General features: G+C 34.2%; 1 protein-coding gene across 1 annotated transcript in view; it reads right to left on the reverse strand.

Annotated features, from left to right (window-relative positions):
- LOC138707621 (membrane-associated tyrosine- and threonine-specific cdc2-inhibitory kinase-like) overlaps positions 1 to 13,849 on the reverse strand; it is a 59,709-nt gene that overhangs the window by 40,161 nt on the left and 5,699 nt on the right. The window contains exons 2-3 of the mRNA XM_069837284.1: positions 12,135 to 12,255; positions 5,733 to 5,916 (exon numbers count right to left, since the gene is read on the reverse strand). Coding sequence (XP_069693385.1) covers positions 5,733 to 5,916; positions 12,135 to 12,255 — 305 coding nt within the window. The remainder of the gene's footprint in view (positions 1 to 5,732; positions 5,917 to 12,134; positions 12,256 to 13,849) is intronic.

The following is a 13,849-nucleotide window of genomic DNA, read 5'->3' on the forward strand; positions in this document are numbered from 1 at the left end:
ATTAATTTACTTGACCATATATAGTAGATGAAGGAATAAACAAATGAGAATCTACAGCGATGTGCGTCAATAAAGAAACCACTTCTCGGCAATCATCGCCAGTGTTTATAATCGCCGGCAATGTGCGTCCGACGATGATCGCCATAAACAAACCGTACCTTAACTATGGATTTTTCAATGAACCCAGGCTGCCTGCATGATAGGCTGGAGGTCTGACCACTCAGCCACTGCAGGGGTCAGTATAGGTCTAAGTAAGCATTGTAAATGAGGTTGCATACAACAATTCTACGTTTTATTATATACCATGCATATAAGACAGGGACCAATGTGTTATGTCTGAATCCATAATATACTGGTCTGAATTGTATCGGGTATGTATATGGTGCAATTTTTCAAGAGGCGAAGAAAATAGAACCAATTTGGAGATATGACCTCAATTTATGCTAATTTAAGTTGGGTGTTCGAAATGAAGTAATTTTAGTATTTGATTTTAAAAATTCCAAAATTTTATCTGCATACTTGCACAATAAATAATCAGGTATATAACGGCTGTGCACAAAATGAATACAAAAGTTCATGTACAAGGGTGGTATACTCTACCTCTCACACATGACGTGCTTGTATGCACTCACATGACATCTCTGTTTTGTTACAGATGCAGGAAAGTTAATATGCTTCCATCAAAGTATTCCTTTCTTCTTTGGAGGAAAGTACACAGGTCTCGTTACCTTGTCATACTCTGTAAATATCATACACCTGGCCTGGCTTTTTCACACTTAACACTACGAGAACTGGGACTTTCAAACTACCTAGTACAATCAGCACTGGTCATTTTGACCCGCACATTTTATCGTCAATTTCTCTCTTATTAGAAACTTTTATTTGAAATATTATCTTACTATAGACTTAGTGACTGTAATTAGAGAGTTGAGAGTTAATTTCAGATCGGTATACACCCTTCTAAGAAAAAATTGTTATAATTAGATGAAAAAATTTGTTTTATTAACTGTGTATAACTACTAGCATATTAATTCTACCATTTCTCAGATGCAATTCTGTTCTTAACATCATGTGCAATGAATTATTCCTGTTCGCTCAATTTGACATAAAATATTTTGGAAATGAATGTACCTATCACCTACTGGTTATTGTAATCATATCTTGCAAACACATACATGATTCATTCAGAACAGCGGCCAAACAAAAATTTGTTACTTTTTACACAGACCTGTGGTGTCATTTCTGCTATGACACCCATCAATCTGACAGGTCTTCCTCCCTGGTTTCCTGGACAGTGCCGAGAAATAGTCTTGCGAGATATAATTAGAATCACCAGTCTCATTCTCATCGTCACAAACACTAACTCGGTATTCTCTCTCCGAATATATTTCTGACAATTCATCACTCATAACCTTTCATGTCAGAATTTCATCACTCAAACATTTTTTCAGTGACTTGCATGACTTGAATTTTGATCTAAAACTAAAAATTGTTTGACAGCTGTAATTAAAGTATATATTATTTTAATGTACTGAAGTACATGTTATTTTAAGTGATCGTTTCATTTAATTTAGTATATTCCCTGTTGTTGTTATTATTATTATTGTTAGTATTAATTATTAGTATTATTATTAATTGTATTTTTAATCAATAAGTTTATTATTGTCCTTATGGAGTGTAATTAGTTACCACTGCCACCGGGTAATATACCCACTGCAGTGTGAATAAATACATACACACATACATATGATATTTCCATGCAGATTTTCTGCGTCATAATATGATGAAAGAGTAATGGAACGGAGAAAAATTCTCTCCGGCGCCGGGATTTGAACCCGGGTTTTCAGCTCTACGTGCTGACGCTTTATCCACTAAGCCACACCGGATTCCATCCCGGCATCGGAAGAATCGTCTCAGTTTTAAGTTCCAACTCTTGGGTTCCCTCTAGTGTCCGCCCTCTGCACTACGTCATAGATATCTATGAACCTAGGACCGAAGTCCACACATGTGTTGAGGTGCACTCGTAATGAGTGACTAGTTGGCCAGGCTCCGACGGAATAAGCGCCGTCTTAAATCACGAAGTGATTTACGCATATCATATATATTATTTTAATGTATCTGCATGGAAATATCATATGTACTTCGGTACATTAAAATAATATATATGATATGCGTAAATCACTTCGTGATTTAAGACGGCGCTTATTCCGTCAGATCCCGGCCAACTAGTCACTCATTACGAGTGCACCTCAGCACAGGTGTGGACTTCGGTCCTAGGTTCATAGATATCTATGACGTAGTGCAGAGGGCGGCCACTAGAGGGAACCCAAGAGTTGGAACTTAAAACTGAGACGATTCTTCTGATGCCGGGGTGGAATCCAGTGTGGCTTAGTGGATAAAGCGTCAGCATGTAGAGCTGAAAATCCGGGTTCAAATCCCGGTGCCGGAGAGAATTTTTCTCCGTTCCATTACTCTTTCATTGTAATTAAAGTGAAAACTCATTTTTACATCTCTACAATATACGTATAGTAATTTGGTTCCTTCAGTTTCTCTATGTTCACAATGTTCTCTCAATTCCCAAAAATGTTCTCAAATTTTCTTAGTAGTATAAAAGAGAGCTTTGACTGTTTATCAATTTATTACTCTGGTCAACACGATTTTTTCCACAAGAAAACTGAATACTGATTTTAGTGCAGTTATTCATACCGAATTCAAATATGTAATCAGAATTTTTCCATCAGATATAGTTTTTCCGTGAGTCACTTTTTATATAATATACTTCTATATACATCAGGCTTTTTTGTTATAATTTTAATAAGTGAGGATTTTTCATCAAATGTGGAAATCTTATTCAGAATGGGTTGGCAACACTGTGCAGACTTATTCATGTTCAGTCATCAACACCAGCCAGATGAGTGGAGATTGTTCATAGACTCACCGAAAGTTAGTCAAGGCTGTACTTCGGCATACTGGTAAGAATTCCCATCATTACATGTGGAGCATGCCACCGAAATGAAAGAGACATGTGAAAGTTTGATATTGCTGCTAGAAAAAAACCAGTATATAAAATATAACTGGAATATATGTGGAGATTGAAATGTAATAGCCTTATTGCTGGGTTTGCAACTTGGATACATTAAATTCTGCTGTTTGTTGTGTGAATGGAACAGCAGAGATAGAAAGTCCCACTACATTAGGAAACAATGGTCTAAAGGTGGATCTCTTATTGCAGAGCCTAAAAATGCGTCAAATATACCATTAGTAAATCCTGAAAAAGTGTATCTACCTCCCCTGCATATAAAACTGGGACTTAAAATTCTGCTGCATTTATGTACCAAGCTATAAACTTCTTAGACATCACCATAACCAAAACGAATAACAGACACGAATTCAAAATATACAGGAAACCCACTACAACTACAACACATATACACAATTCATCAAATCATCCCATACAACATAAACATGCAGCTTTCCGTACAATGACACACAGATTAATTAATATACCAATGAACAACGACAACTACACTGAAGAATTAAACACAATAAAATATATAGCACAAGACAATGGATACAACCCTAACATAATAGACACACTAATAAAAAAAGGCAAAACAAAAACAGAACAAACCAACACAAACAGCACGCGAGAATAAATACATAACATTAACATATCACAATACCAATACCCACAAAATTGCAACTTCATTCAGAAAACTAGAGTACAAAATTGCATGCAAAACAAATAATACAACACAGAAATACTTAAATAACCACATTAAACATTCAAATAAATATAATTCAACTGGAGTTTACAAATTAAAATGCAATAGTTGCCCACATTTTTACATAGGACAGACAGGAAGATCCTTTTATACAATATATAATGAACATATTAAAGCTATAACCAAACCCTACATCACATCAAATTATGCAGATCACATTACCAACAATAATCATGACTACAATAATATAGAAACAGATATGGAAATTTTACACATCACACCAAAAAGTCCACAGTTAAACATCCTAGAACAGTACGAAATATATAAGAATATAATAGCATACCCACAATATATACTTAACACACAACTGCAATTCGATACGCACGCATTATTTGACGTCATAATACATCATAACATACAAACAGCCAACCTCCACCATAGGAACAACACTCCCCTACCCCTACCATCGACAACTGCACATCGCAGAGTCAAGATCACCAGTGGTTCAAGAGACACTGAGGACGACGGCATATAGCGTCGAAACGGGCCGTCTGTCGAAGGTATATACCTTTTTTAACAATTTTAACACTTTTAACGTATGACAAAGTAAATTTTATACCTATTTAAAATCTAAATTTCCCGAAGTTAGAGATGTAAGACTGAAGGAAGGAATTTTTATAGAACCACAAATAAGATCAGTAATATTGTATGATGAAAGTTTTGAGAAAGTGTTAAATCCACTGGAAACAGACGCCTGGAAATCTTAAAAAAAATATCTGCTGTGGTTTTCTCGGAAATCACAAATCAGCAAACTATTCTGAAATAGTGATCTTGTGAATTCATACAAAGTAACATGTCTTTAAAAATTCACTTCTTGTATTCCCACCTAGACTTCTTCCGGAAAATTTTTGGGCTTATAATGATGAACATTGGGAGCATTTTCATTAGCAGATTTCCATGATGGAATGGAGATACCAAGGCACTGGAGTCTCAGTATGCTGGCCCATAAAGAGTGATATCCCAAAGGCAAAATATGCCCGAAAACCATCATATAAAACATTTTAAGCAACCAAAATGAGGTGTATATTTAGCATTATGTAAGCACTAATTCTATAAACATTTTTAAATGTGTGTCACCAAAAAAAACCCTACTTGATGGAAAAAAATCTGAAAGCTTATTTGAGTGGCTCAGTGCCATAGTTGTCTAAACCACAATTACACTGAAAAAAGTTATTTAAGTCTAAACTTAGAAGTCTTTTTTTAAATTATATGCTCTCAATTGGAAATTATTTCTCCTTTACCATCATCTAATATTTATCTAGAACAATTACTCTGGCACACATATAGATGATAGTTTACAGTCATTCTTTGCAGAAATCAGAGGTTTAAAAATTTGTGGGTTAGGCAACTCTGGCACTGAGCAACTCATATGAACTCAGCATAGCAAAGACACTTAGATCGTTCATTTAGTTATTGTGAAAGAAAAAAAGTTTTATTTTGTTGGCCAGTGTTGTTAGCATCAGTTAAAATGATTATATTAATACATGCAATTATAAAATGTAAAAACTGAGGAAAATATTTTCAATTTTTCAAGCATATGTTTCAGAACAATTAAATAAGTTCCATCATCAGAGCTGTTATGTCTAAGTGTGATCTATCTAAGCATAACGAACAAAACAAGGATGGTAAGCTTTCCTGATTTTCTGTATTTAAAAGAAGTTAGAAAAACTTTATCTTGAGATATGGAAGGTCCAGAATTTCAGATTACCCGAAAATAATCAATTCAACAAAAGAGGCAATACTTTCAGTTCTTGGAAAAAACGAGTTATGATGGAACCCATAAGCAGTTGTAAGATGTCAGAGAAATCATCTCTACACATGGTGGAAAAACAAAAAATTTTCTTCTGAACGTAAACACAGTAAAAACCTAAAATCTTATATGCGAAGGCCTAAACTTATAGGTTAATTTTATCTTTTAATCTTTGTAATAACACATTTTTTAATTACCTATCAAATTCACTACGGAAACGTTCCTTCGATCTCTTCACTGCATAATAGCATCCTGTAGTTCTGCATCTCACCCTGAACACTTCTCCAAATGATCCTTCACCAATAGGACACATATCATCAAAATTCTGCCTGAAATAAGTTAGATAGTGGCTGTTCTTGGGAAGCTTGTAAAGAGATGGCGCTAGATTCAGAATTAAGGCTTTCCATAGGAATAAAAATGGCAACATAATTGGTAACACAACAGACACAGCAGAAAACTAAAAGCAACTACTTCAATCTTACATTCCCTCGGTTCCAAAGTATGGCATAAAATCCTTTCAATTATTGTGTTTAAAAATATGGTATTGACATGCTACATTATGTGAATACCAAGTCCTTACTAGGCTAGAGCTAATTTTGCTGCTTCTATAACATCCAATTTGCACTGCTGAGAAGATTTAGGAAATGAACCTTGACACTGCAGCTTGTCTTTTCCCATGTGATGTAACTTGTATAGACTTCTCCCTTGTTACATCATATAATAATAATAATAATGATTTATTTTAGCTGGCAGAGTTAAGGCCGTAAGGCCTTCTCTTCCACTCAACCAGCAAAAAGTGTATATACATATGCATGAACTTACAAAGAATTCAACAATTTGATTTAGATGAGAGTTACATGTATACAAGAGTTATTTACGAATTAAACAACAAAATACTATGAACTATTAATTAAACACTGAGATAAACTGTGTAGCAGAATTAAACTAAAATACATAGAATGTTAATATATTTCAAATGATATTAGATAATAGAAAGAGATTATTATGAGACAATTTTGAAAATGCAGCACAATCAGGATGATGTCTAAAGAAAAAAGCAACAGTGTAGTCAGTAATATTTTAAATCAGTATGATTGGAGTGAAATGCTAATCAGGTTATTTTTAAGCTGTTCTTAAAGGTGTTTGTTGTCTTGCAGCCCCTAATACTTTGTGACAAGGAATTCCATTGACGCGAGGTGGATATTGTAAAAGATGAGGAATAACAAGATGTTCTATGAAGAGGTATATTTAGCGTGCCACAGATAAGTGATCTGGTATTTACGTCGTGGTTAGAGTATTCTACGCACTGCTAAAGGTGAGGAAAACATTTTCCAGATTATCTCTGGCGAGTTCCTTAAGTGCCCGGATAAAACAGTCAATCAACTACAGAGCCGTTAGTGAACTGGATAACTTTGAAAAACTCAATATCCAAAACATTAAAGTCAAGGACGGTGGGTGGGTGGCTGCAGTCTGAAGAGAATAATCCATTCATATTATCTGGCTGCAGACAGACACAGTCAGATATCATTAGAACAATCAGGTTTAATATTATCCTGCTGAATTACAATTGTCTCCTCCTTCCATTTGCTCCCACACTTTTCTTTCTTCTTAAAACTAACATCAGCAAACAAAAATTTTTCATCATATTGAGTTTTAGCATGTTGCTCAATTTACGAAATAGTTACACATTTTTCCAGTTTGTTATTTAATGACGCTGTATCAACTACTAGATTATTTAGTGTCAGTAACATGGTGATAGCGAGATGCTATTTGGAGAGATGAAGTTTCTCTGTGACATCCCAATTCTTCTTTTTAGTCTTCTTCTTCTTCATCATCATCATCATCATCATCATCATCATGAGGCCGAGGATTTGCCATAGATTACCTAGTATTCGCCTTATGGTTGGGAAAACCTAAGAAAAACCCAACCAGGTAATCAGCCCAAGTGGGAATTGCACCTGCACCCGAGCACGAATCTGAATTGGCAGGCAAGCACTTCAGTTGACTGAGTTATGCCGGTGGCTGTTACAGATGTTACCTGAAACTTAACTACAGAATCCTCAGTAACACCCTTCTGCAAGTTACCACCTTCTTTAAACTGGAGCAGGGACAGCAGAATAGAGTTACAGCACTCAGCTGTCAACTGTTCTGCCTTAGACTTTCAACTCCTCTTTTACTGGATTGGGCTTTCGACTTTCTACTCCCATTTCACCTGGTTGATAGATCAGGAGCTTCTACTATAGCACCATATTTTGGAACGGAGGGGTATGCAAAATAACCATATGAAAATAAATACAATTAACAATGAAAGATGATCAATGGAACATGATTTCTCACTATAGAGAAACTGTGCCTAATGAAGCACATAAAATATTTTGCAATCATTTAGACAATACTCTTGAAAAAAATAAAATTTGTACACCTATCGGTACAAACAAGGCATTTTTAGTTATACCTTGTACATCAGTTACTTAACAGCACTGGATGAAGTGTGAGGTTAATATTAGTGTCAGTGAAATTGGAGTTGGTGATAGTGAGATGCAATTTGGTAAGATGAGGCAATTCATCATCATATTGCCTGATATTCGCCTTACAACTGAAAAAGATAATAATAATAATAATAATAATAATAATAATACATGCCTGTTACTGAACCAATATCCCAGTATTTTTTTTTTCCTTAAGAGTACAATATGTGGCACAATTTCTCAAATAACCACTATATTAGAGAATGATATCCGAAAATGTTAGATATCACTTAGGAAATTCCAACTGTTGGAGTTCTATACTTACCTCATCTCTCCACGGTACGATATGTGGCACAGTTCCTCAAATAACCACTGTATTAGAGAAAGATATGTGAACATTTTTGGCATCACTTAAGAAATTTAAACTGTTGGAGTTCTATACTTACCTCATCTCTCCACGGTACGATATGTGGCACAGTTCCTCAAATAACCACTGTATTAGAGAAAGATATGCGAACATTTTTGGCATCACTTAAGAAATTTAAACTGTTGGAGTTCTATACTTACCTCATCTCTCCACAGTACGATATGTGGCACAGTTCCTCAAATAACCACTGTATTAGAGAAAGATATGCGAACATTTTTGGCATCACTTAGGAAATTTAAACTGTTGCGAGTTCTATACTTACCTTATCTCTCCACAGTACGATATGTGGCACAGTTCCTCAAATAACCACTGTATTAGAGAAAGATATGCGAACATTTTTGGCATCACTTAAGAAATTTAAACTGTTGGAGTTCTATACTTACCTCATCTCTCCACGGTACGATATGTGGCACAGTTCCTCAAATAACCACTGTATTAGAGAAAGATATGCGAACATTTTTGGCATCACTTAAGAAATTTAAACTGTTGGAGTTCTATACTTACCTTATCTCTCCACAGTACGATATGTGGCACAGTTCCTCAAATAACCACTGTATTAGAGAAAGATATGCGAACATTTTTGGCATCACTTACGAAATTTAAACTGTTGCGAGTTCTATACTTACCTTATCTCTCCACAGTACGATATGTGGCACAGTTCCTCAAATAACCACTGTATTAGAGAAAGATATACGAACATTTTTGGTATCACTTAGGAAATTCAAACTGTTGGAGTTCTATACTTACCTCATCTCTCCACAGTACGATATGTGGCACAGTTCCTCAAATAACCATTGTATCACAGAAAGATATGCGAACATTTTTGGCATCACTTAGGAAATTCAAACTGTTGGAGTTCTATACTTACCTCATCTCTCCATAGGGAATCTGCAACTCATTATAACAATGAAGTGTACCACCCTCAAAAACTGACAAATTCAAACCCTGTCTCAATCCTCTCTAATAAAAGTTTATTTTCTGCAGCTGACAATCTGCAGTTTTCAAAATCCTTATTAATTGACATAAGTAATGAACCTAAAATGTATGTCATTTTTGGGGCAGTCATTGGGCACAACTTCTTGTGAGCAAGGGAGGAGGATATAAATTTTAGAGCAAACTTAAAGCAAACCTCAGTTTCGACCCCCAAATCCTAACTTGGACTTGCACCTATCTTATATTATTATAATGAATATTCTTGCATTTCATGCACATACATCCAGAATGATACTGTGAGTAAATCTGGAGTATGAACAATCTGAGAGTACTTAAATTCGAAAGAAGAATAAATAAATAAATAAATAAAATATTTTAATAATGTATAGCTTATTGTTGTTGAAAATAATCTCTCTTTTTTCAACACACAATTTATTCTAATTACTCTAATCAGAACTTAAGAATGGTGTTGCCAATTTCTGTTCATAAAAAAAGTTGGTTTATCTCTTCAGTGTAATTTACAAATTCAAGGTTATTGTTAGTTTATTACAATGTTTACAGTAGACATACAGGTAAAGTATATCTCACAACTTATCTATGTATAGTTTAATTCTGTAAGAATTTTGTACCAGCATGAACTTACTACTCTTACAGCATTATTACTTCTCTGTGTTTACATTCATTCTACACAAGTTGTGAACACATTATTCACACCTATACATATCTTATCACCTGATAAATAAATACATAAATAGAGGTCATTTTGCTCTTCATCCGAATTGATTGTTTGCCTTTTCCTTTTGTCTCAATTTCGAAAAAGCATATGACCATCAGAGAAAAATTAATTTCTTGTTTCCATTTTCTCAAAAATTTCTATTTTATACGTACATGAAGGATATCCTTTCATACAACTAACTTTATTGTATTAGTAATAAAATCTCTACATTTCACTTAGTATTGGAAGAAGCCAGAAATGAAAGATATAAACACAAAATGAATTTATGAAACACTAACATAATGCACCCAGGAGTAACTGGAATTCTTAAACTCGGGTACTTATGATTTGGATGATAAATACTAATACGACTAGTAGAATTAATTGTTATTCAAAGCGAGACAAGATCAAGTAGTAACTACTAGAAGCTCATGTACAAAAAGTTGCAGTTAAAGGAATATAAAGAACAAAATTCTACATTCAGGAAGTTTCGAGATGTTAGTATTTGTCCATAAATATTAGTGGCAACAGAATTTTCCGCACGCTACGTGCAGGCTCTGAAATATATAGGAAATCTAATGCAAGAATTATTCTGAAAAAGAGGATTCTTGACTTCCTGTTTGAACAACTACAGGACCGAAATATTTCAAATATCCATTCCTGATACTGTTAAGAAACAGACTTCTGTTCAAGAGACAAAATAATACAGAAGCTGTTTTAAATAGGCTACATAAGAAGTTTGGTAATAAATATAGTTACACTTTTATATCTGATTTAAATAATATTGTTAAAAAACAGACATCAGTGTCCTAAAGAAAATATGATTTTACTCCTTCTTTATGAGAAAAGGATATATATAAAGCAACAAATCGAAATAACTACGTCACTGTAAATTCTACAACACACATATTCAGACGACTTCTTATAAAGGAACCTAAATGCAATGACCAGATTACAACAAACACTTTAGCGTTAACTTTTATTACATTAAGCATTAACTTATATTACTGTTACTACTTATAAAAACTGTCATTACATTTTCTTTTGTCAAATTTAAACAGCTTAAGTTATTTTAATTATAAAATCACTGTTAAAAACGCCCATAATATTAGCAGTCAGATTTTAAAAATGACCAATTTCTCCTCCTTCAGATCACATTTACAACATATACAGTATGAGGTCTACCCATAACATTTTCTTAGCAATATAAAATCAAAGTCGAAGCTGACATCTTCCATTGACATGTAGTTGAAAGAAAAGTATTTCCCTTTGCATGTCTGATTTCACACAGCCAAGTCTGAGTCAAGGCATTAATAGCTGTGCCCATGATGCCAGACACTGTGTACCTGGGCACATAATAAACTCATCTCTATAGCTATGACCTTCTTTGTTGCAAACAGAAGTTCAATAAATGGCAAGAAGAGTCTGTACCTTATTGCAAACAGACGAAATCTGCATATTATTTCTTAATCGTCTGTTGGGGGTGAAGAGGAAAAAAAAATTGACATATTCAGTGACTGGAAGATACTTAACGTCAACTGTATGTCATTTCTCACTTTGCTAAATTTCAAACTCAATTAATTTTCCATTACCAGCACTTTCATAGTGTCAAATAATCTGTGACAATTTTATGGCATAGTGCAAATCCATAATATCTTGAAGAAATATTATTACAATATAAGTAAATATGAAAATGCATAAAAAGAAGTGCAATTATTATGTCAGAGTGTCAATTGTACAGATAATATTAATAGAACTTAAGCAATAAAAGTACAGTGACATACTGTATTGTACAGTCGCATTCGCTGAAATTAGAAACATAACAGTTCATGTGAAAAGCAATTTCAAGACAGACTTAGGCAAGACTGTAACTTGTTGCAGCAAACATTTAGGCTACATACTTTACATATACTACACTCAAATCTAAATGAAATGCTCAACACACTGGTCACGGTAAATTAAAAGCTAACATGTTATAATACACGATTTCGTGCACAGCATTACACATATTAATTATCAAGTACCTTACAAAAAAAATAAGATTAAGCAAGGATACTGTTACTGCTAGATCTCTGGTATGAAATTCCATTGGCATCATGCGAAAATAAAGTTTTGGTTGCTTTGTAGCTTCTCCGTTTTAGCTTAGGTGGCTGACGTTCCTTAGGTGTTCTCCGCAACTGTAAAAGAAACATATTTACATATCAATATGTATATTTCTTAAGAGTTCACTGTAAAAAGGGGAAATGTTACATGTTCTAAACTTCCCCATTCTTGTACTGTTTCGCTATGACCATCCCTTTTTGTGTTGTACACCAATTCTTCAAAACGTTGTAGGTATGAGACCATCAGCCTTTATGCAGTGCATTATAATCTATAATATTCTATTCCCTTTGACGTATAGGGTTATTCATAAATCTGTGAAACATTAAAAAAATTCACCACAAACTGTACGCAATTGATGATGGTAATTCTTATGCTGATAGATAGAGAAACTCTCCAAGATTTTAAAAGAAAACCCAGCATGTATAGTTGTCTTGATTTCCCGCCAGGAGAGAATATTAACAAATATGGTGTTCTATAAACATCAGCAGTCATTTTGTGTGTTGGAATATGCAAGAAACTCAACCATTATGACTATGCAGCAACGATTTCGAACAGAATTTCTGAAGGCAAGCAACTATTTTCAACAGTATCAAGATATGGTATAAGAAATTCCGGACTTACATTGACATGTTGAAAAACTGACTGATGTCACAGCTGAATGAAGACAGGAGTAATGATTACATCTTTCAACAAGATGGCTGTCTAGCTAACAAGATAGGCCTATCTAAAAATCAAAATTTGCCACAAAGATGGACAGGATTCACAGGACAAGAAGTTGACCCATTAATGCAGTGGCCACCCTAGTCCTCAGATTTAACCCTGTGAGATTTTTTTTTTTTGTGGGGTTTGTAAAGGATACTGTCTTCATGCCTCCACTCCCTGCTAATCTCCAGGATCTTCGCTAAAGTATCTCCACTGCTGTGGCTCTGGTCGACTGTGATATGCTGACATGGACATGGGACAAAATGGATCATCACACAGATAGACGTCTGCCACGTCTGCACATTGAAAAATTTTGGGAGAAGGAAAGAAGAAGCGATTTTTACATTTATTTCAATAAAATAAAACTTGGTATCCATTGTATAGTTTATTTATGGTGAATTTTTAAATGTTTCATGGACTTAGGAAAAAACTTGTATCATATTGCACCTTATATGAGTAATATCAGCTTATAAAACCATATAGGCCTGTGTGTGTGTGTGTGTCTATACATACATACATATATATATATATATATATATATATATATATATATATATATGCTATTCCATATGAAATCGATCAGTAAAAAACCTCGCATTTTTTTAATACTCTAATTTTTCCCCTATTTATACAAAGTGCTGAGGAGAGTGCATTTGCAAAAATATACTATCGAAAGTCAAATGGTTTTCGTATTGTTGAGCGACAAATTTAGCGTATTTTATAAAAACAAGCCTCTTTCAGCGCTCAGAACTCTGGAACCGTTTACTGTAGAACATTGAATGGGAGCTCATTTTGAAGCTGACATTTGGTAGGTTATGTTAAGAAGTAATCCTTATTTTTATTGTATACAGAGAGACAGATAATCTGATTTTACTTACTTTTAGGCTTTTTGCCCATTTGTAAAAATGTAAAAAAATATTGAGAAAAAATCTTGCATTATTAAGAGGGACTCGGCATTGTTTTCTT

Source organism: Periplaneta americana, chromosome 10 (assembly GCF_040183065.1).
Source record: "Periplaneta americana isolate PAMFEO1 chromosome 10, P.americana_PAMFEO1_priV1, whole genome shotgun sequence".
NCBI classification, from domain to species: Eukaryota; Metazoa; Arthropoda; class Insecta; order Blattodea; family Blattidae; genus Periplaneta; species Periplaneta americana.